We start from the raw sequence: 25,740 nt of genomic DNA on the forward strand, positions 1-25,740 counted from the left end.
ATTGTCCATGCTGACAATTTTAACTCTCATTCACCTTCAGCCCAATCCAATCTAGCTTCTCTTCCCACTGAAACTACTGCTATCAAGGTTATTAATAACCTTCATGCTGCCAAACTCAATGGAAATTTCTGTCTTCCTCCATTCAAACTTTCAGCAACAATCAATGTAACAGACCACTCTTTTTTTGGAAACCTTCTCCTCTTCTATGTCTCTCCTACCTTACTAGCCATTCTTTCACAATCCACTTTGCTGATTCCTTCTACTCTAACCCAATTTTAATTACCAGACTTTCTCAGAGCTTTGTTCTGGATCCTTCTATCTATCTATCTACCTATCTATAAACTCCAGTCCCATTACTTGGAACACTACTTACGTGCTAATGACTTTCCAGCTCAGACCTCTCAATTAGTATACACACATGACATGACATGTCCATTTGGATGTTTAATAAGCATCTCAAACTCTGCATATTCGAGGTTGAAATTATTGTATTCACCCATATAAATTCTTTCCTAAGGCAATCTCAGTAGATGGCAATCCAATCCACCCAGTCACTCAATCTATCTAAAATCTAAGGGCTCACACTTTGAGTCTTCTCTGTCATCTTTCACAACCCATTCATTAGTAAATTCTGTCAAGTCTATATTCACAACAGAACTAGGGTCTATTCACTTCTATCAGCACATGTGTCTAGGCCATCGTCGTTCCTCATTGTGCTACTGTTGACAGCTACTTGCTCCTCACTTCCGCTTCTGTCAATTTCATTTCCAATTAACAGAAACCTGTTCTCAAGAGTGGCCCACACTTAAGTGAGATGCCAGTAATCCCCTGTAAGGACTTCAAGGCCTAGAAATGCTGGATTCATCAGCTGTAATCTACTCTCCCCTCCTTCCACCCCCAACTATATCCAACAGAGAGAGACCAAAAGACACTCTGTTCAGCAAGGGCTTAACACAGTGATGAAAAAAGCACCAGCATCTTTGGGAAAGATTTTACTTTCCCGATAGGCCAGGAATGTTGATATAAGGAATGAGGTCTCTGTTTTCAGTTTGGATGGAAAGATTCTAGGAAGGTAGAAGCCAAGGGGTACTTCTTACCACAATACCAGGAGTTGGTAATCAGACTGATCCTACCACAGGGCCCTTTAGTGCTGGTTGACAATGGGGTCCCTAGGACAGAAATAAATCACCCCTCTAAGGTGCTACTTCAATAACTGAAAAATTCCTAATCAGTTAAACAAATGCCTAATTTGAGCTACAGCAAATGAGCTGGTCTTTTAACATCTTCTGCCAAAGCCTTACTCCCTCTTCCTGTCTGTAAAACAGTAGTTATTAACTTTTTCGGCTACAGTCTCCTTTAAGAAGTTGATGAAGATAGACTTTTTCCTTAAAAAATTCATAACGGGCTTCCCTGGTGGCGGAGTGGTTAAGAATCTGCCTGCCAATGCAGGGGACATGGGTTCGAGCCCTGGTCCGGGAAGGTCCCACATGCCACGAAGCAACTGAGCCCGTGCACCACAACTACTGAGCCTGCGCTCTAGAGCCCGTGAGCCACAACTACTGAAGCCCGCACGCCTAGAGCTCGCGCTCTGCAACAAGAGAAGCCACCGCAGTGAGAAGCCTGTGCACCGCAACAAAGAGCAGTCCCCACTCACTGCAACTAGAGAAAGCCCACATGCATGCAGCAACAAAGACCCAACGCAGTCAAAAATAAATTAATTTTTAAAAATTCATAACAGAAAGTATTACACACATTACAAAGGTTCCTGAAGAGCATCCTGAAACGTGGACTCTCAGGTTAGACACCTCCCTAACTCTACTGGTTCCTGCCAAGTTGGTCTCTTTCAACGTTTACAGGAAAAATAATAATAATAATAATGTTCCTTGATGGTGCATTCTCTTCTGAATATTGTCCTCTTTCCTCTAGCTCTCATTCAAGCTTCACAAGAGTAGTCTAACCATTTTATGGGGAGATGCAGAAATGCACGCACGCTCTGAAAGGACACACCAAAACCCCACTGGTTAACAACCGTTTCCTCTAGGGAAGAGGCGGAGCTTGAGAGGCTGAAAGAGGAGAGAGATGTTTCTCACTGAATATCCTTTCTACCATGTGTGCAAATCCTAATCAAATAATAATATCAAATAAAATTTTTTTAAACTTTTGAAACAGCAGGCTACATTTTTGCTTCTAATACCTCATTTCCCAGAAACTTTCTGGCATTCTAAATATGACTTCTGGTCCTTCTATCCCTCAAAAGCTGGTTATATCAAAGTCACAAGGTGACTTCTAATTTGAAAATCCAATGAATACTACAAAGTCTTTATCCTCCTTGATCTCTCCACGGCATCTAACCAAAAATCTTTCCTAGGCTTTTATAACACCACGTTCTCTTCATTCTCCTACTACCTTTCTGGAAGTTCCTTCTTACTCCCCACACAACTAATTTATTCACTGCCTACAGTGTGACAAGATACTTTTCTGTTTGCCCCTATGTTGGGCGATCTCAATATGTTTTAGCAAACCACTATGACAGGAGTTCTCGAAGTGTGACCTGGGAAACCCTGGCGGTCCACAATTTCTTTTCAGACGTCCAAGAAACAAAAGTATTTTAACTCAATCTTCCTCACCAGCCCCCTCCCCAAACCTGCTCTTCTTGTCCTACTTCCTACTGACCCCTGTCCCAAGTGACTCAAGCCAGAATTGTAGCTAGCATCAACAATTCCCTCTCTCTACAATCATCAGGTACTCATATCTACTAATTTCTGTTGACTGAGTCTCACACCTTTTCATACCTCCTAATACAGCATTAATTCAAGCCATCATTATTTTTCTGGACTAAAACAACTCAAACTGCTCTCCCTACTTCAAGTCTCCCCTTTTCCCAAATCACACCTACTGGATATTCACCTATCCAATACCCAATCTGACTTCCACCATTACCACCAGCTCACTTAAGTTTCTCAACTTGCACCAATATTGCTCCCAAGATACATTAGCTCTCTACAAGAATTTGTTATTATTTTGTTGAAGATAATTAAAGCAAACACCTGCTAGATGGTTTGATTAAGTACTTAGGACACAACCATACAGAATCCAATGCTGTGTTTATAATCACAATAGCACAGTACCATAAACCAAGGTAATTCATGAGAAAATAATGGCAGACTTATACAATTAATTCCTTCAAGAGAACATAATGCTCTTTATTTCCAAATGTTTCAAATGTGTGAAATGTGATGAAAGAACTGAGTCTTTCCAAGGTATTAGCAGAGTTGACAAGTCAGGCTAAAATACAATTTGTTCCACACCATATTCATATTGTGAGCAAGCTGTAAAATATATCCACGTTAATGTTAGGGAACTGGAATTTTATTAGTTTTGTAGATTTAATTCATAAACATTTCAGTATTGTTAAGAGCTAGAAACACAAGGAATTCAGTTTAATATTTACACATCTGAAACATTAAAATAAATTCCTAGCAAGAAAACCAAGCTGCTCAAGTTCCTTACACATATCCTGTGCTGAGAAACACCGTACTCTTCTTTACCCAATCTTAAGACTGTTCTCTAATTCTTAAAGAAATGTATCTTTTTAAGAAATTAACTTCCTTCATAAAATGTTGAGGATCGTATCTCTAAAACACTGAAACATCTCCTCTTTGAAAAAGCAAAGCCTGCATAAATACCTAGACAATATTCAGCTTTCGAAGCAAAAGTTGTATTGAGAGGCATAGCTCTAGAACTGTGCAGTCCAATACGGTAGGCCCTAGGCACATATGGCTACTTAACCTTTAAATAAAACTAAAAGTTCAGGGCTTCCCTGGTGGCGCAGTGGTTGAGAGTCCGCCTGCCGGTGCAGGGGACACAGGTTCGTGCCCCGGTCCGGGAGGATCCCACATGCTGCAGAGCAGCTGGGCCCGTGAGCCATGGCCGCTGAGCCTGCGCGTCCAGAGCCTGTGCTCCGCAACGGGAGAGGCCACAGCAGTGAGAGGCCCGCGTACCGCAAAAGAAAACCCTAAAAGTTCAGTTATTCAATCACACTAGCCACATTTCAAGTACTCAGCAGCCAAATGTGGCTGGTGGCTAAAACGTCTCCATCATCACAGAAACTGCTATTGATGGTGCTGCTCTACAACTTCTCCCTCTGAGTAAGCTTTGAGAAAGCTGCTCATGACTTCAAATATCAACTCTAGGTTGATGACTTCCAAATCTGTCTCTAGTCTTTTTCCATTAACCTAATGGAATATCTTTAGTAACATACTCGATATTTCAATTCTGCTTTATCAGCTGAAGAGACGGAAGTAGCGGCTGGAAATAATCAAGGCAGTGGCAAGAAAATCAATAAGGTACAATGTGATCAATAATGGAACAGATTTTCAGGGTAAGGTTAAGACTGAGTTTGAGACAAACGGGAATAGATACTGCAAAAACCTTAGTAAGTATCAATCGAAAGATAATGTCCACTCCATTGTACCCACCAATCCTAAAAGAATTAAAAACCATTTTGCAAAGATCTTCGAAAGATATTTTTCCAAACACACCTGAAGATATTCACCCAGTAAATTCCCCTTTGATATAAAAGATACATTAAAATCACAGTTTATAATCAGTCAATATAAACAATTTAGCCTGTTTCAAAGTTTATTTTGTTCATTACATTTCTAATTCTTTAAAGATACGAGTCTTTAAAAAAATTTCACTCCTAGGTATACAGCCGAAGAAAACGAAAGCACTAATTTGAAAAGATACATGCACCCCAATGTTCACAAGCAGCATTTACAATAGCCAAGATATGGAAGCAACCTAAGCATCCATCAACAGATGAATGGATAAAGAAGATGTGATATATAAAGATACAGATACACACACACGCACACACACACCCCTGAATACTACTCAGCCATAAAAAAAGAATGAAATTTTGCCATTTGCAACAATATGGATGGACCTGGAGGGTATTATGCTAAATGAAATAAGTCAGACAGAGAAAGACAAATACTGTATGTTATCATTTACATGTGGAATCTCAAAAAATAAAACAAACCAGTGAATACTAAGAAATAATAATACAATTAATAAAGCACTTCAGCCAGGTTCACAACTACATAGCAAAACACTACTTCAGATTCCTGTTTATCACTTTAAATCTCTGAATTTTCTCTATACTGTATTATTATAAAAAAATACCTAATATAGTTATTATTAATTACCCACAAACATGTTTTCTGCTTTATAGAGATATTTAATGTTGATGTTACTCCAAAAGAGAGCGTACTTGAAAGAAAAAAAAAAAGGAAAAACTCCATCTTCTGTCTACTCAACTAAAATAAAATCAGATACAAAAATAAATCAGGCCCCCCAAAATTCAGACAGAGAGCTTCAGAAAACAATGATAATAAAAGGCATTTCCAAAATATGCATGGTATATTAATTTATTCAGTAAACATTTATGACCACTATAAACTTCTGGAATGAGGTGAATAATACACAAACATTCAGCAAACATTTATTAAGTACCTACCGTATGCTAGGCTTTGGACTAAATATACCAAAACAAAACAAAAGACACGGACCCTGCCCTCACGGAGCTCACACTCTAGCTGAAGCCGACAAGCGATCACAAATACAACGGCCAAGCACCAGGGAGGCATTATGGAAGGAAGGACTGGTTCTGCCTGGAGGGTGCAGAGCGGGCTTCACAGAGACGGAGACAGTGGAGCTGGGCCTTGGACGAGGAGCAGTCCAGCAGATGGAGGGGAAGGGGGAAGCACACTCCAAGCAGAGGAAACAGCACATGAGCAAGCAGAATCTTGAAAGCACATGCCACGGTGCAGGATGATGAGCAGTCCAGCGCAGCTAGAGCGGAAAGGTGCATACAAACTAAAGAGACGAATTAGTTTTAGGTTTTTAGTGAATCATAACTACCAGGAAGTATATCTTCATATTACACTTAGCGCAGTTTAACTGTGATTCTGGTAACAACAGAGTAGTTTGAAAGCATTCCATTCATTTCATAAATATTTAAGCCCCTTCAAAAGACATCCAGCACTGTTCAGAGTTTTAAAAAGGCAGTTTCAGAAAAATAAATAGTGATTTTCCTCCGTACATCTAAGCAGCAAAATAAGCCCAGAATAAAGACTTTCTTAAGCTGAAATCACCCAGCTTCGCCTCAACACACTCAAGGTCCCAACCTGAGCACCCCCCGACTCCTACCACTAACTCATACCCTCCTTAACACCTTCAGAACCATCAACCCACAGTAACACCATAGTTAAGCGATACGGAGGCAATTCCAGCCTTCCCTTCCCACTCTGCCGCTAAACATGGTACTTGCTGATGCCCCTTTGGAAACCATGCCAGGTAACTAACGCAGTATGTGAGGAAACAGTGCATTCTCACCTCCACACCATTTTTTTGGAAATCAAACTATTGTTTAAAAAAAAAGACAACTGTTAAGCTGAATTCTGAAAAAAAAGAGGGATACGAAGCAGAGATCCCATATTCTCCAGGAAAAGTAAAAGGTGAGGAGGAAGAGAGCTCAGGTCAGAAAAGTTTCCTACACTGGCCACCAGGCAACACTGTTCACTGAGGTAGCTCCCTGCCTAGGAAGCTACAACGGGAACAGGAAAGGAACTTGCTAGGTAATTTCACATAAATTCCTGTTTACTCCTCACAACAACTAAAGGAAAGATTTTATTACCTAAATTTTACAAATGAGAAATCTGAGGCCATCAGAGGTTAATAAAGTTGCCCATGACTGCATGAGCTGTTAAGAGGCAGAGCCACTACATCAAACCATGCCCACCCCACTCCATACGCCGCCCCAGTTCCTCAAGTGAACGCGGCACTCCCAAGGGGCACACAGGGCTACATCGACCAAATACCTAGAAAGAAAAGCCCTTCCTTTTCCCTCCACCATTTTCATGGTCAGTGTGAGACAATGGTGGTGGCAACACACATACGTGTGTTTCTCTGAAATTTAGAGGGAAAAAAACTGGAAAAAGAAAAAAAGGTTATCTAAGATTAGTTGTTTCGGGGCCACGGGGAGGTGGGGAGCTTTCTCTGTACAGATAGTGGGTGCTTTAATACAATTAAATTAGCATCAGAATTCAAATGCTACTCATTTAAATTCCTGTACAATAAACCATCAACTAAGCAACTCAGTAAAAATAAGAGCTAATGGAACAATCTCCAATCACAGTATTAGAATGAGAATATTATTCCTAAAGGTCACTATCCTCAACATCATCAGAAAGTCAAAATAAAAACTGCTCTTTCTCAAATCCTAATCCTGAAAATTAACAGGTAAGTATAAACTATGTGGTAGGTAAGGATACTTGCGCCACAATAAAATTTTGCCTCTTTTTGGGCAACAGGAACTATTTTAAGGGGGGGAATAAAGGAGACAATTAACATCAACAAAGAAATCTTTTGTAAATAGTCCCAATGGGCCAAAAGTGTGATGTATGTTGGCCTAGAGAGATACTGAAATGCTGTTTTCAACTGTGCACAATTTTACTTAGGCTATCTCTCTGTAAGCCAACTACCAGAAAATTAATCAGATATATAAGTCAAAATGCTTTGGAGGGGGAGGTGAAAAAAAAACTGGGACATTCAGGCAACCAAAATTCCAGTGACATAGTACAATGTAAGATACTTTTGGGAGAGCTTCTGGAATAGCATTCATTTGCTATAAGTAAATTAACCAACCTTATTTTGATTGAGAGGATCATTCCGCAGTCTCTGTTTGTTCTTCTGTAATTTACTAGGCATCATCTTTCCAGTTCTGAAGTCAAAACTGCTGAGGTCAACAGTATTTCCCAGGTACCTTGCCAACTGAGGTTTGCTTCTGAACTTCTTACCACTTGGACTAGAAGAAAGATAACATTAATTGTACAAAAGACAACAATATTTACCCTAGATCACTACATAACCCTTTTCTTCATGCCTTCTTTTCTGCTCCCAATTACTATCACATCACGATTTTACATATTTTTTTCAAAGAAATATTAGAAGTTTTAAAGGAACTTAATTAGAACTTTTTATCTCCTGTAAAAAGAGATAATGTGTCACCTAATATAATACTCCACTAGGTACACCCCTGGAGCACATAACAGATGTGAATACCGATTATCCCACTGGTCACTCACCCAGCAACCATTAACAGAATCCCAACCCAAACAGCATGCACAACACAATGTGCACACTGCAAACGTCTTCAATCTTACAAATTTTCCAAACTGATTTTTGAAATCTTTTTTTCTGTATTACACATACACAATGCCAACAGTAATCACAAAGAACTTCAAAACAAATTGTTCTAAAGTCAACAACTCTGTTAACAACACATTTACACAACACTTGGAACCCATATAATCTTTGCGCTACCGATTTGAACTCATAACATTCACAACAGAAAAAAAAGTGTTGAATTTCTGACAATATTTAAATGCTCCCTAACGTTACTGAAAGAAAACTAAGGCAAACATTTGCAAATGTGTTTGTATGATGCTGACATGACTTTTGTTAGCCTAACTTTTATCTGAGAGAAGGATATCAAGAATAACTCATTTCCTGTAAGAAAAACTGTCGAAGCTGGAAAATGACAGAAGTGCCGTAATTATATAGAGGGCTAAACTAAACTAGTCTTTCCTAAAAAAATTTTTCCCATATTGCACTGAAATGTAAGAAAAATTTTATAGGAAGAATACCCCAAAGTCTCATCTAATAAATTTTCTGAACCAAATGTGCTAGAATAAACTGCAGTGGGATATGTCACCAGAAGAGAATTGTGAGAATTCTCAAATACCTCTCAAAGAAGCCAACATGTCATATTGAGAACTTAACCTTGCACCAGCTGACTACAATAAAAGAAAAATAATTCAACAGGAAGACAAAAGAGAAAAGGCTGGAAAACCAAGCAATTTACGTTTCCCTGGAACAGCAAAACTTCTCTCTGGGTCAAGTCCAAATCAACACACCCCAGTCTGTCACAAATTCCATGGTATTCTGCCACCACAGCCTTCAACACAACTGAAGATCGTATCAACATTCTTTTTCCACAATCACATGACATAGCTATTCCTGAAACACAATTCAAGGTATAGAATTCAGCCTACAGATGAAGATAACAACCAGTTAAGACCAGAATGTAACAGAATAGAAAGAAGCAAACAACAACCAGAACACAGCAGAGGAAAGAATATAGAATTATGTAGAAACAAACCTCAACTCCCATTCTAATCCAGATTTCCAAATATGCTCAGTATCACAAAATAAAATAGCACGTAACCCTCAATACTGTTTAAAACTTGAATCATTTCTGCTCACTGCAAACTTCCACCCCCAAACCTGATCTTCTTGTGTTGCCCGCTACTGTAGCATTATTGTCTACTTAGCAACTACTCTTCAAGCTAGGAGGCCAAACACAATGTTCAATGCTCCATCCCTCAGCCCACACATCCAATACCAAGTTCTAAATGTTCAGAGACTCCCCAATGCTGACAAAATAGTTTTGCCTCCTTAACAGAACATCAAAAACCTTCCATCTGTTCGTTTTTTTTTTTCCCTGACTTTTTCCCACCAGCCTTGAACACACCTCACATTCTAAACTCAACATCACCAAAATATGCCATGTACCTTTGCCTTCCAGCCATGTCTTTCCAGGTGGAAGGTTGAGCATAAGCAATATCCTGTCTATCATAAAACTATTAAATCTGGGCTTCCCTGGTGGTACAGTGGTTGAGAGTCCGCCTGCTGATGCAGGGGACACGGGTTCGGGCCCCTGTCCGGGAAGATCCCACATGCCGTGGAGCGGCTGGGCCCGTGAGCCATGGCCACTGAGCCTGCGCATCCGGAGCCTATGCTCCGCAACGGGAGTGGCCACAACAGTGAGAGGCCCGCATACCGCAAAAAAAACAAACCAAAACAAAACAAAAACTATTAAATCCTCCAAGCCCAGCTAAAATATCACTGCATCTATGAAGTTGTCTGTGATTCTGAAAGCCCACTTAGAAATAATTCGACTATCCCTCAATTCTACTTCATTACAATTCTAAACATTCCCTTGATTAGTAAACAACCAAAAATTACGATGTCCCTTATTAAAACCCTCAAACATAACGTATACAGCCTAGTACTGAACAAAGTAACTTCTGAGAGCAAAAAAAAAAACCTCTCAGTTGAATAGTTAAGAACATGTTTTCATTTGCAGACACAATGGAACAGAAAAGTCTATGCTTATATAAAACTTACATTGTCTGGAATTTAAAAACTGAACTGGAAAATATTTTCATGGTTAATCTTATACTACATAAAAAGTATTACTAAAAAACCCAAGTTAATGAAAAATTGGTAAAGAGTACCCTGTTATTATATCCTTATATAATTACGAATAATTTTAATTAAGCTAAAATAGGCATATAGTCCTTATAATCAGATATTCCAGTTACTGGTAAATAAGATTCTGATAAACTACTTGATATACAGATACAAGCATCTGTAATGCACAGCTACAAGTACTGGTCATACACACTGTTGCCTTCAGAACGTGCTACAAGTCATTTTCTTCTCCGTAACTGCTATAGCTTGTGCTTGGTGCTTTAAGGAAAGCCAACCTGGCTGCCCCAAGGGATTTTAAGACCAGGGACCTTCCTCTGCAGGAGATGAAGGCAAGCATATTAGAAAGGCAAGGCCCATGGGAATGGTTAAGCAGAAATTCTGTCCATAGGGACCACTGCACAACGGCAAAATGACTCTGGAAGTGGTGGCCGAGGAAGTCAGTGCTAGATAAACAAAACAACTGTATGTCACTAAAGTGACTAAGTTATCATCTGTCTGCCCTCTAAGATGGCTGCTGTTAGGTAACAGTCTCAGACACACCAGGACTTAATGTGACTAAGCTTTTATTCTAAAAGCATCAAGTTGTAACTCAGGGAAATTATTTTTTTTTAAACTCTAGTAGACTAGTGAAGGATATTAGTCACTTTCAGTTTTCTCTGCCCAAAGCGATTACTTCTAATCCTGGTAATGAAATACTAATATTTCACTTTCAACCACAAAAAATTTCCCTACCAACTGCCCCCTAGATCTGCCTATCCCGAGCCAACCTGTGATCTCACCTTTAACTTGTCCTCCCCACTAAATACCCTGAAGAAAAGTAACTATTAAATGAAAATCAAAAGCATGAGTTACATTTTTCTGGTTCATATTAGAACATTTCATCACTTGAACTATGTCTTTGCTTGCCTTCATTTTGATTAAGCTGTTTAAAGCAACTTTTTTTTTTAATTGAAGTATAGTTGATTTAAAGCACTTTTTAAACCTAACTCTACCTTAGAGGTTTCTAACTATAGATTATCAAAAGGAAAGAAATTTTATTTGGCATCTGACTTTCAAATCTAAGAAAAAACTTTATTGAGATACCAGAAAGACTTAAATAACGGTCACCTTAACTTAGTAGTATTCCCATTATGTCACTCTATGAACTCATCTGTAAATGGCATTACTGGAGCTAGACAACTGTAATATGCCCTGCCAGTCTATGATATGAAAATTAACTCTCTGAAGACCGCTGCTTGCATGTGAAACTGCACTCTGAAAATGAGTAGTAGAGCAAACGTATTTTTTCATGTTACTTTGGTAAAATGGATAATCATGATGTCCAGTCAAGCCATTATGAGGAGACCAGAGGTCTGAGCAAACACAAGTATAACTTCAAACCAGTTTCTAACAGGATGAACTGTGGGGGTGGTGACAACCAGAGTGGAAGACGATGGACCGGCCTGTCAGCAGGAAGGAGCATCGTGGATGGCAGATGGTTAGGTCTATGTCTCAAGGGTAAGTTCTAAGGTGTATGGCTCTCCAACAACATCAGGAAGTGCTTTGTGGGGAATAATAAAAATTCCAGAAGCTACAGCACTGGAAAAGTTTGGGAATAAAGAAATGTCAACTTTCTATTTTTTCTATCCCTCTAAGTGTTAAAGTTTACTTGTTACTTACAAGAGTGTTAAGTATTGAAAGATTTCTCTACCTTTCAATAACAATTGTCTCCAGAAATCAAATTTTAGCTGAGACTAAAAATCTGAAATTAACATTATCTTTTTGTACCTTAGTACAATCAGAAAACTGCCAAACCAATTAATTCGAAGAAATATATACCAATTTTTTCAAAACTACATGACATACACACAGGAAAATCCATCTAAAAGTCAGCTCCCAGTCCCCCTTAACCCCTTTCCTCCCAAACTTTAAATGTAGGCCTTTCCTAAAATGAACATCCTCAGCCCTCCTCTATAGTTTGTCCCAGGCAGAATTTATCTACTCTTATCTTACTATCTCCCATCTCTGATCAATTACGAAATCCAGTTCCTTCATAATGACCTTTGAATCCATCCTTCCTTTCCATTTCCATTGCCACTGCCTAAACCAAATCTTTATCACCTCAAGTCTCAATCACCACAATAGGCTGATTTTCTATTTGCTAGCCTCTTTGCATCCTAAACTAGCCAGACTGCTCTTCCTCAAACACCACTATTACCAAAGTGCCAGTTTAAATGCCTTCAACAGACTTCAACCCATTAGCAAAAGGGAGCCAAACATTTTAGCCCTGCATTTTAGGATTCTCTGTCATCTAGTCTTCTCTTAACCTTTCAACCCTATTTTCCACTCCTCTTACCCAGTGACTTCTGCCATATTGGTTTATTCAAGTCTATTCTGAATCAATAGGCTGAATGATTTCCCTCTTCAGCCCTATGCAAACCATGTATTTTACTTGGTCCAGCATGTGTGTCTCCACCCGCAATCCCCAAGAGCCCAGAAACACTAATCCATCTTATACCTCTTCCATAAAGCCTTAACAGAACAAAGTAATAGGAATTATGTAAATAATCATGAACCGCCTGTTGGCATCTCTTTTAGTTTGAAACACTGAGTTCCGTATGGCTGTAAAACTTCTACAAGTTCAAATCTTATCTTCACAAATAGCATACTGAAGTATAGTTATTAATGAATGAACGTCAAATGTGCTTCAAAATAATGAAGGCTGAGTCAGGGTAGTAGATGTGGGTATGGATGAAATAAGGCTGTCAACTGTTGAACCGGATACTTGGTAGTTCTTTATATAATTCTACTTTTGTATATATGTTTGAAATGTTCTATAATAAAATTCTTAAAATATAAACATTAAAGTATGCAAGCTATTTCCCCATGAAAACTGAAAACTAGTTTTTTTTAAATATGAAGAGTTTGGGCAAGTAAATTGGAGCATGAAAGAATTTCCTTAGCAGCTGGGGTGGGGGCTGGGGTGGAGAATTATTTTTAAAGTATCAACAAGAAAAAAAGTGTATTTACAATTTGGCTACTGATAAGATAGGACAGCATTCCACCTTTTCCCTCGACTTAAATGTTTAAGGAATCACCACACAATTTTAAATGGTATGAAAGACCTTTAGTAGAATTCAAATTCTGTACCAATCATCCTTATTCCATAAACTAGCATTTATTTAACAAAAATTATATGCAAAGAGTATATTATTGGCAGCAAATTCTATTATCTCTATATCATGGTTACGAATACGGTTAAAAATTCAGGGTGACCCACTAAAAAATAAAAAATGAATGAACATAGAATTCTACCTAATCTCACCCCACTGCCACAAGCACTCACCTTCTGAAAAAGCAAAAATACTGGTTATTTTGGTTGAATTGGAGACTGAACACTGCTATGGAAATGTTAGAAATTAAGCATGTCTGCAAATTATTTCAAAATATAACGGGAGAGGTGGGAAGGGGACTGCATATTGATGAAACGAGACTGGCCAGGAGTCAATAATTGTTAAAACTGGTAGACAAGTACAGGAGGAATTCATTACACTTTTCTAACTACTTTTGTTTTTGCATATGTTTGAACTTTTCCATAATAAAAAAACATACACATAGATAGATAAGAACACCCAAAAAACAAACTATATTTCTTAAAAAGAGGCTAGGGGTCTCTGGAAAAGGCCTTTTTAAAGAAATGCATACATCACTGCACACATGTTAAAAAGAATTTTAAATTCATTCATCCTTGCTTTAATCTATGGATTCCTCCAGTATGAAAAGAACTATGAAAGAACATATACACATATGTGTTGGGGTGTGTGTATATGTGTGTGCACAGACAAATATATTCAGAAAACAGAATGGAAGACAATGTGTCAAAATATTAACAGTGATTCTCTTTAGAACTATATAAGGATTGTCATTTCTCTTTATGTACTCTTCTCTATTTTCCCAATTTTCCACACTGAGCATGGGTTATTTTTATAATCAGGGAAAAAATGAAATATTTTTTAAACCTCTGATGAACGTGTATAACCTAAGCTCTACCCTAAACACATTTCAAAATACAACAAAATATTGCAAATCCTCACATAATTAACAAGCACATGCGTCTATTTATGTTGGGTAATTAAGTGAAGAGAAAGGAACAAAGATTTTACTGATCTATTGACCATCTACTACACGCCGAATGCCTTACATGTATTTTCATTTAATCTCACAAAATTCCATGAAGTAGAATTCCTACCCGATTTACACTTGAGAAATTGGAAGCTTACAGAAGTTTAAGAATCTGTCCAAGTTAAAATAGTAAAGCAAGATTCAAGTCCCAATCTTCTGACTCAGAGTCCCTATTTTTATTCTAAACCAGTGCTATGCAAGTATAGTTTACAGACAGACTTACTTCAAACAAGGTCTTCAAATAAGTACAGAAATGGAGAGAAATCATTTAGAAACTGCTATGGCAATATGACACGGCAAATTTATGACTTTTGTAGCATCTAACAATAAAAAGTTGCAATGTGTATTTCATATATCCACTTTTGTATTATATTGCCCACTTCTGCTAGGGGCCTCCAGGAAAGATCTTTCTTTTTTAAAGAGATGCATACATCACTGCATACACATTAAAAAGAATTCTAAGGACATTCATTTTTGCTTTAATCTATGGATTCTTTCAGTATAGACAGAAGGGGAAAAGAATACCAAGATACAGTAGTCAGAAATCAACAAGAGGATGATGTTCTTCTTCCGTACATTTGTAAATCACTAATAATTGTTCCTGACAAATGCTAAGTGTTCAATTTTTAAGATCTAATTTTAAATTATATTTACTATCATTTGCATTTACACACTGCCTATGTAGTCAAGTTCCCAAACAAACGAGTTTGAATTTATACTCTAATAAGATAAGGCAAAATCATAAGATCCACATATATTATTCAAATTTCACCCTATTTCATACTTCTACTTCCTTGAGAAGTTTTAGTTTTTAGAAGTTCTGACAAAATTAAGTAAAACTTTATTTGTCAATTTGTCTAGTTATTTCTTAGTGGAAATGGCAAACAACAGTAAAAGATCAACAGACAAGAGCTGCAAGTAATACCTATCAAGTCAAACAGTAAATCCATGAAATAAGAGTCAATGACTTCTTTCTTTCTTTTTTTTTTTTTTTTTTGTGGTACGCGGGCCTCTCAATGTTGTGGCCTCTCCCATTGCGGAGCACAGGCTCCGGGCACGCAAGCTCAGTGGCCATGGCTCACGGGCCTAGCCGCCCTGCAGCATGTGGGATCCTCCCGGACCGGGGCACGAACCCGTGTCGGCAGGCGGACTCTCAACCACTGCGCCACCAGGGAAGCCCTTGATGGCTTATTTCTAATTCATCATGCTGGGCTAACAAATCTCAAATACAACCTAAACATTATGAATCTCTATTAGTCCCACTATAAAGTATAAAACAAAAACAAAGCAAAAAAAGTCATCATCAACTTCACAAATCATCTGCTTCTGTTCCACTAATTAAAGTTAAATTACGAAAACTTAAATTGTGACTCTATATCTCACAAATGAAATTTTAAAAGCAATTTGAAAAAAATCATACATCAGTTTCTGTTGGAGATTATTTTTAGAATGTACGTGTATCAGTTCCTTTTGAGCTATGTATTTCCTCTATGACAGGTATTATGCGTGTTCTGGCAGGTGAGACTTTGCATGTCAAACTCTAAAAATCGGATGTAGGACAGATGGCAATGTTGCAACCTAACAGAAATCCCTCTAGCACATCACAAAAAGATGTGATGGTACAGTTGAGAAAAGAATTATCAGAGCACAATTTCCACCACACCTATGTCTTTTATTTCTGGATTCAGGCTTTAATCAGGCATCATCAAGAAAAGAGACTAAAAGCAGGTTAAACTTTCAATTACGCAATAAGAATTTAATAAATATTGTATTTTTTTCCTTTCTCCAACTAAAGGGATTTTTTTTTAAACTGGTCTGTAGGATACATTTCAACTATATCTTAACTCTGAAAGAAACATAAAGCTTTTCCCAGGAACCATATAAAACTATCTCATAAGCTGCATTTAGCCTGCAAGTTACAATGTGATTTCTTCTAATTTAAGTGAAAGCTTTTAAAATGAAGAAGATCTATATAGCTTGCTCCTCAGCGAAAGTGTTGCCTATCTGAATATCTGATAAATAAGAGGGGCAATCCTAGGATAAACAAGAAAAAGAGAAAGAGAGATATTTCTGAACAAAATGGTCACTTCTGTTACCCAGAGAAAAACTGCTTTAATTATGTTAATTTACCACAATTTTTCCATTTTTTTCCCCCTTCAATATTACATAGAACTGGAAGATCATCTTTTGGTACAACAGCTCCACTGCGAAATAGGATTTAAAACGTACCCCTTGTCAACTTCAGGATGCAAGCATAACAGTACATAATTACATTATTTTAGTGGTACACCAAGCTTAATAAAGTAGACTAGGCAAGAGATGTTGCAGTATTTCAGAATATAACTAGAGATCTCTATGTGAGGCAGCAGCAGAGCAGGGTAGCTAAGAGTTGTGGGGTTAAACCACCTGCATCAGGATTCTAACTCTGCACCTACTAGCAGTACAACCTCAAGCCTATTACTTAACTTCCTTGCCCTAACTCCCCACCTATAAAATGGAGATAATTGTACAGCACAACATCACAGGTAATATAAAGCAAAGGCTAAGAGGTCATTTAATCCCCGTTTTACAAAATTTTACATGCCATACATCAAACACTTATCTAGTATCTGTGTGTTCAGCACTGTGTCTGGCGGGAGGAAGACAGCTAGGTGAGAAAGCCACCGGTCCTAGGGGAATGAACAACAGAGTAATACAGGAGACACCACGTTTAACTACACAGGGATGACCAGAAAGAAAATATTATGGAGAAAGACAGTTTACTGAACGTCAACGAGACTTCAATTAAGTAGTGTGACCCTTACAACTATACTCCAATAAAAATTATTTTTTAAAAAAAAGAACGGTGACCCTTGGTCCACTGAGCTAGTTTTTTCCAACAAAGACTACAAGGGAGAGTCTATTATTTTTAAACCAAAAAAAAAAAAAAAAAAAAAAGAGGGAAAGAGCCTAGTTGAACTTTGACATCCTCAATGATTCAGAATTCATGCCCTCAAAGACCACACCAGCCTTTCATAACAAATGAGATATGCCTACAGACTTTTTTAAACCTATTTATATGTTCAGTCCATACAACTTGAGTTATTTAATGAACTGTTTTCCTTAGTTAGTCCTTAAACATATCCAAAGCTTTAAGGGATCTACATATTTATTTTGGTGTTCTAGAATTGAAACCTTATAGCACTATGAGGTACAGGTACATCATACCCGCTTTACAAACAGAGAAACCACAGCACTGGGAAGTGTAAATGACATGCTCGAGGCTGCACCACTGGTAAATGCAGAGGTAGAATACCAATTCCAGACCTTAACCCCCTGTGCCCTGCTGCTTTCCCTAGAGACTCCTACTTTTATCATCTCACTCATGATTTAAAGCCCTCAATTATATTGCCTCTGAGTCCTCTTCTTAATGAAATCTCTTTAGTCTCTCATCATGCATCTGCTCCTTAATGATTATTTTAATTGTTCTCTGGCTCCATTTTATCTTTTCAGAGAAGTGATCAGGTGTGAATGCATCATAATTTGATAAAAGAGTCAAAAATGGTTACTATTATGTTTCCAATACCCAACCAGATGATATTTTATGGCAGCAGCTGTAGCAGTTTACCATGACTCCCAGGCCTTTAATCCAGTTATAACCAGAAGTCTAGAACCCAACAAGACATCGATACGGAGCTCACACCAAGGTTAAGCATAGACTTGATTTTAAAAAAGGCATAAGACAGCTACTAAAGGTTCCTCTGCAGAGGAGAACAGTATTTCAAAAATATCAATCTGCAAGTGTAAGAACCAAAAACTAGAAATGACAGGACTCAAGTAGACCGGTAAGAAAAGTATTGTTCAAATAATGGGCTCATATGATGGCAATGAACTTTTTCAGAAACTATACCAATGGATCCAACGCTTGATCAAACCACACCCTTTTAAAAAAGAAACTTTGGATGATCATATACAAACTGCCACAGTACTATCAGTAATCCTGACAGAAGGCATAATTATATTGCTTAACTAGCAACCAGAGGCATACCTTCCTATTAGAACTTGGCAATCTCAGGAAACAGCAAGAAAAGAAAAAAATTCTACCAAAATTTGAGGCTTTCTCAATAAGCTTAATTTAAGTCCAATTAATAAGTGTAAAGGCTTCCCTGGTGGCGCAGTGGTTGAGAGTCCGCCTGCCGATGCAGGGGACACAGGTTCGTGCCCCGGTCCGGGAAGATCCCACATGCCACGAAGCGGCTGGGCCCGTGGGCCATGGCCACTGAGCCTGCGCGTCCAGAGCCTGTGCTCCGCAACAGGAGAGGCCACAACAGTGAGAGGCCCACGTATCACAAAAAAATAAAAAAATAAAAAAAAAATAAGTGTAAGACACACCCTGCATTAACAGGCACAGATTTGTTTAGATTAATCTTCCCATGGGCAAGCTAAATCAGGAGTTAGCATTATTAGAATCTATGTGCACACAACTGTGTGCAGGTGTTCACATTACCAACAGAAGAGTTGACTCTTAACCCACCTATTAACAGATATGGCTAGTATTTTGTGAGCTACTGGTTTTTAATGAGTGGTAGGTATACAGGGATGCTAATATGCAAAGCAGTGACACTGCGGATTGAAAACTAGTGTGTTCACCTCTAATACGAGTAGGTGACTTGCAGCATTCATCACTGAAAGCAGAAGTCAAACTTAGAGTAACTACTATATCACAAGTATCACATCACACTCTATGCGTCCTCCTGTCTCAGAATGTAACCTCTCAGAATGAAATCAAGACTGGATGTTACAATCTTGTACAGTAACTAAGCTTTGTAGGTGGACAACAATAGACAACAGTCCCTCCAGCCCTGAACTAAGCACATGTGGCACAACTCTGTTCAATGTGTCTTTTCATTTGGCATAAACAAGTAAAAAGCAAATCATGTTGCACTGTCTCATAAAAAGATTTTAAGGGACTTCCCTGGTGGCTCAGTGGTTAAGAATCTGCCTGCCAACTCAGGGGACACAGGTTCAAGCCCTGGTCCAGGAAGATCCCACACACCATGGAAAGCCCGTGCGCCACAAATACTGAGCCTGCACTCTAGAGCCCGCGAGCCACAACTACTGAGCCCTCGTGCCACAACTACTGAAGCCTGAACGCCTAGAGCCCGTGCTCCACAACAAGGGAAGCCACCACAATGAGTAGCACGCGCACCGCAATGAAGAGTAGCCCCCGCTCGCCGCAACCAGAGAAAGCTGGCGTGCAGCAATAAAGACCCAGTGCAGCCAATAATAAAATTAATTAATTAATTAATTTTTTAAAAAGACTTTAATTTTATAAATTTATTAAATAAATTTATTTTTTAAAAGACTTTAGGGGCTTCCCTGGTGGCGCAGTGGTTGGGAGTCCGCCTGCCGATGCGGGGGACGCGGGTTCGTGCCCCGGTCCGGGAGGGTCCCACATGCCGCGGAGAGGCTGGGCCCGTGAGCCATGGCCGCTGAGCCTGCGCGTCCAGAGCCTGTGCTCTGCAACGGGAGAGGCCACAGCAGTGAGAGGCCCGCGTACCGCAAAAACAAAAAACAAAACAAAACAAAAAAAGACTTTAATTTTATAAATTAAAAGCCCGGTGCCTGGGCTTCTCATTGCAGTGGCTTTTCTTGTTGTGGAGCATGGGCTCTAGGCACGCAGGCTTCAGTAGTTGTGGCACGTGGGCTCAGTAGCTGTGGCTCGTGGGCTCTAGAGGGCAGGCTCAGTAGCTGTGGCGCACAGGCTTAGCTGCTCCACAGCATGTGGGATCTTCCTGGACCAGGGCTCGAACCCGTGTCCCCTGAACTGGCAGGCGGACTCTTAACCACTGGGCCACCAGGGAAGCCCAAGACTTTAATTTTAGAGAGTAATTATTACTATACTGGTTTGTGATTCTTCACAGGATGAATTTGTTAAGAAAGTTTTAGACTGATTATATCAGTTTTTCTACCATAAAATAATCTATTGGGCTTGTATAAAAAAGGTAACATCGAAAATTTACAACACATTAAAAAAAAAAAAAAAAAGGTGACCACACATCAGAATGAGCGCTACAGCAATCTGCCTTTTAAAATAACTTTTCCAGGTACTGAAAGAAGAAGAGCAAGAAAAAATCTTTGCAGCAACCAAAAGTAAGTTCCAACAAATACATCATCCCAAAACCAAACAAACCATATCCCAGGAGAAATGCCACAGGGAGTGAAATTCAAAGTTAAAGATGCTCTACTGAGAAAAGACTATTCACTTATTCCTCAAGGAGTTCAATCCCAGACACAGAATGTTGTTGTCACGTATAACTGGCTAAAAGACATCAATACAGAGTTCACATAAAGGTTATGCATACTACTTGCTTAAAAAGAAAACAGAAGGAGCTGTTAACAAAAGAATATGCAAAAATGAACAACTGTGAAAAGCACTAAATGAAACAACTGAACTTGAGAGTAACCATTTGTTCCACAATAACTTTCTTAGTATTACTGAAACAAATTTAATATGCAATGATGGGGAAATACAAAACAAGATTATCACCTTTGTATGTTTAAAATAAGTTTTCTAATTATCATTTAAGATTTCAAAATGAGTGGTCTCGGATTAAGTGACAAAATAAGTTCTAGTGCAACACCACTTTCATTTTATTTTATTTTTTTACTTCAATAGGTGAAATAACTTCACTGAAACTACTCTTCTATATATTTGAGCAACTATCAGGAATATGTTCATATTTACATGTTATACCAGTAGTGATCGCATTCTTGTGTGTATGTATATATGTACATACTTATATACACATATACACGTATTTTTTTAACCTCTTAAATCTATTTAAGAGTATTTCCTTTCTTTTCCTTTTTTTTTTTTGCGGTGTGTGGGCCTCTCACTGTTGTGGCCTCTCCTGTTGCAGAGCACAGGCTCTGGACACGCAGGCTCAGCGGCCATGGCTCACAGGTCCAGCAGCTCCGCGGCATGTGGGATCTTCCCAGACCGGGGCACGAACCCGTGTCCCCTGCAGTGGCAGGCGGACTCTCAACCACTGCGCCACCAGGGAAGCCCAACAGTATTTTCAATTCATAAACATTGTATTGTGTGTGTGTGTGTGTGTATACTTTTACCCAGGAGTAATGTATGGAAAAAAGGAAATTCTTCCTACAATACTCCAATGGCTAAATGGCAGACGACATCTACTCCAACACCCATATATCGTCCCTGAAAATGATTAAATTAGCCCACAAACATGGCCCTCCAAGCCACTGAGTATAACATGTTTATATTTATACTCTCTGAGAAATGGGGCTGTTTATAAGAAAAGTTAGTAAATTTGTTGTTAAGAAAATTCCATTGGTATCAACAGCCAAAGACACTTCCCTGAGCTTACTGGGTCGGACAGCATGATTACAGGATTCACCATCAAGCTGAAAACCTGTTATCATTCAGACCAAGTTTTCTCAATCCAGCACTTGTGACACCTGGGGCCAGATAATCCTTTACTGTGAGGGCTGTCCTGTGCATCGTAGAATGTTTAGCAGCATCTCTGGCCTCTACCCGCTAGATGCCAGTAGCACCCCCTTCCAAGATGTGACAACCAAAAATGTCCCCAGACATTATCAAATATGCCCGGAGGACAAATTTTGGTCTAGGAGTCTAACAACGTATTACAGTGTTTGGTTTCAAAAGGGAGTAAATTCTGCAACACCAAGAAACTACAGGCATTCTAAGTGGCTACTTCATAAGAAACTTTCGTGGATCCCACAAAGCAACTGAAACCTTGTTACTGCAGATACCTTTCTTCCACATGTGCATGATTAAACACTCTTGTGATGATGAATCTGGGACAGGAGCCAACAGTGACTGGTTTTATAGTTTCGATGAATTACACCTTCTTTTAACCCTTCAGAGGAATAATCATCCCTGCCAGAGTAACCCTTCTTTCCACAAACCATTTTCCCCAACACTTTACCCATAAGAGGCCCTCCTATGGGCTCTCACCATTCAGACACTGTGACTGTCACTGCACTGGGGTCAACTCTCACCCAAGGGCTCGGGCACCTTCTACTACAAGGCCAGTCTGTCTCTGCCACTCCCCTCTGGCCCCTGCTCTCCTCTTGACATCCCCTACCCAGGTCAGCTCTCGACCCTTGACCCCGGCCTGACCCTGCCGCCCCCTCCCCGCCCCCAAGGCGGTACCTGAAGTAGTAGACATCGCTCTTGCCGGCACTGAGCCCAGATTTTCGGATCACTTCCTCCTTCTTCCATCCGGGGGGGAGGGCCGGGCAATCCATCCTCTTCCCGCTCTCCGTGGCCCGGGGTCCCCTGGGCCCCGGTCCCGCGCTCCCCGACGGGAAAGGGACCGGCTCCCGCCGGGGGGCGCCGCCGCCACCGCTGCCGCCGCAGCCGCCGCCGTCGCCGCCAAGGCCGCTGCCGCCACTCTGGGGACGGCCGCGGCCCCGGCCCCGGCCCCGGCCCCGTCCCCGGCCACGGCCCCGGCCCCGGCCACGGCCACAGACGCCGCCGCCCCGGCCCGCCTGCTTCCACCGCCCCCGGCCACGGCCGCCGCCCCGAGCGCCTTCCCTGCGCACGCCGCTCACCGGGGACGGGGCGAGCGCGCAGCCCTGGCCCCCCTGCTCTATGGCGGAGTCGCCGCCAGCGCCGCTGCCGCCCGCCGCGCTCTCCCCCTCCTCCTGCTCCGGGCAGCAGCGGCCTCCCCCCGGGTGCGCGCGCATCCAGCCCCCTCCCCAGCCGGCGCTGCGCTTCTTCCGTAACCGAGCCCTTGGAATCCCGGAGACCCGCCCCGCCCGCAGAGCGGCGCGCGGGGGACGCGCGCAAGCATCATAGAGCGGGCGCGCACAGAGAGGCCCTCCCGCCCGGGGCGTGGCCCCAGCCACCGCCTCTTAGGTCCTCCAAGCGGTCAGGGCGGCCATCTTGTCTCCGCCTCCTCGAGGACACGCCCCCCAGCCGCACCCGCTCCGCCCCCGGCCGCGCCCTTCCGGCCCCCACCCCCACGAGGCGGGCGGTTTGGGCCCAGAGTCACTTGTAGAGAAATGTCAGGACTGCGGTTTATTTGTTTTAAACTGGGTTAACCTCTCTCACTGTATGATTTTACCTACGTTTGCTTCCCAATTAAAGAGCAACAAACAAAATGTATCTCATATTTTATGTTTACTATATAAATATGAGACTATTCATTTAAAGGCATAGAAGATACCCCTTTTTGTGCCTCGACATCGTAGCTTGCCAGGGAGCTCAGATTGATGGATTGAGTCGAAGTGTCCCCATAGGGGAGTATCACTATACTCCAGAGTCTGGCTTCCGGGCCTTAGGACCCTGGACTGATTATTCTCTTAGAACTTTGTAAGGCTACAGGAAGGTAAGTGACAACTTGGAAAGTTCCCTCCAGTTCTACAGGTTTTACCGCTAAATTCCCCATAAAATGACCAGAATTCCTGAATCCACCTAGAATTTACCAAATTTCTCAGGATCTTTTCTTAATTTATACTTCCTTGTCTAATGACCTTTGACAAATATCAATGGCCTTTGACTTGGTAAATACACCTTTATGTTGAAAGACCAATTTAACCCATTGTCACCAGCCTTTAGGAATCTGGATGGAATTCACTTGGACCTGCCAACTCATTGTTCAGGAGTGATTTTTAAAGAATAATACCAAATTGATTTCCATTTCGGAGGAGCACAGTTTCTATATCTTTTTTTAACCTTTTGAAATTTAAGATGATATATTATGAAATGTTTGGAATACTGAAAATAGTGTTCAATTATCTTCAGTTTTTGCATATGTAGGACCTAAAAGTTGAGGGCCAAGTTTAATGGATAGAAAATATTGATTAATATACAATAATGGAAAATCTAAATTTATTTGATTTGCCTTTGCAGCATATTCAAACACCAGCTCAAACACACAAACTTGTCAATCTCTGAGCTTGATCTTAGACTTCTTTTAATGTCCTTGAGTTGAAATACGCTAAGCTATAGCTTCCTCCATGAAATCTGTCTAGAAATGTGTCTAGCAAAGAGTTGGAAAGTCAAGTTCTCAGGAGAGAGGTCAGTGCTGGAGACATGCATTTAGAAGTCATCTTGTGAAAGTGACAATTGAAGGAAACCCTGCAATAAGATTGCCAAGGAAGAGTATGCATGGTAAAATAATCAATTAATTAATTAATTAAAATCTTTAAAATAATAATTAAAAAAAGAAAGAGGAACCAAGAACTGAATCTTAAGGAACACCTACGTTTAAGGCTCAGGTGAAGGAGTAAAAGTCAGAGAATTATGAGATCAAAGTTTGGATAACAGGGAATTCCCTGCTGGTCCAGAGGTTAGGACTCCATGCGTCCACTGCTGGGGGCCCAGGTTCAATCCCAGGTCCGGGAGCTAAGATCCCACAAGCCACGCAGTTCGCAAAAAAAAACACACAAAAAAACAAAAGAAAAACAGAAAAAAAACAACCTCTGTAAGAGGAAGGGCTTTGATATTCACACCTAATTAAAAACAAAAGGATAAATGTGAGCAAAAATCTCAGTAGAAATGGTAGTTGAGATAAGAGATGGGAAAAGATATACTTTTGGAAATTTTTACCTTTCCATGCTGTGTCTGACAAGGCTATAGATCAAATGATGTAATGGATATAAACGCATGTTTAAAAGAATAAATCACTATCATTTTAAGGTAATTACTTTGACTTCTATTAACAGATTCTATATGCTAAATCCCACTAGACATAGTGGAATGTTCCATCTGTTAAGAAAATCTCATTTAGAGCATTTCAGAAGCTTTTCTGGTCACATTTGAATTTTTCTGTTGTGATACCATAAACCAAAGTATAAAAACAAACAAAAAACATTTATTCTCCCACTAAAAGAAGAAAATAGTGTAATTAAGTAAACATTAAATTCTCACAGGGATTAGATTGACACCTAAAAGTATTGAGGATAGATGCTAAATACCTAAGAGATAGGTCCTTTTGTTTCCCTTAAAATACTGGACAAATAATAACCCTTTTCTAATTCTGGGAAAGTGCATTTTGTATCACTCCTTGAAGAATAGCAACATTGTTTTTCTCAGGCAGGACAGCTGTGACCAAACTTTTCAATTTTATCTCTCTTACAGTGGAAAAGGTCTTGCTGGCTTCACCTAATGGAAAAAGTGAAAGACAAGAGAGAACTATGTATGAAATCTGGCCCATTAAGCAAACAGAGATTTAACCACTTCTGATCTCTTACTCCCAAGTG

The 25,740-nt window shown here is 40.0% G+C and overlaps 1 protein-coding gene across 1 annotated transcript in view; it reads right to left on the reverse strand.

Moving 5' to 3' along the window:
* MBD2 (methyl-CpG binding domain protein 2) overlaps positions 1-23,402 on the reverse strand; it is a 76,098-nt gene extending 52,696 nt beyond the window's left edge. The window contains exons 1-2 of the mRNA XM_030867954.3: positions 22,685-23,402; positions 7,711-7,870 (exon numbers count right to left, since the gene is read on the reverse strand). Of these exons, the coding sequence (XP_030723814.1) occupies positions 7,711-7,870; positions 22,685-23,220 (696 nt within the window). The 5' untranslated portion in view covers positions 23,221-23,402. The remainder of the gene's footprint in view (positions 1-7,710; positions 7,871-22,684) is intronic.
* Positions 23,403-25,740: the final 2,338 nt, after the last annotated feature.

This window comes from Globicephala melas, chromosome 13, assembly GCF_963455315.2.
Source record: "Globicephala melas chromosome 13, mGloMel1.2, whole genome shotgun sequence".
In the NCBI taxonomy this organism is placed as follows: Eukaryota; Metazoa; Chordata; class Mammalia; order Artiodactyla; family Delphinidae; genus Globicephala; species Globicephala melas.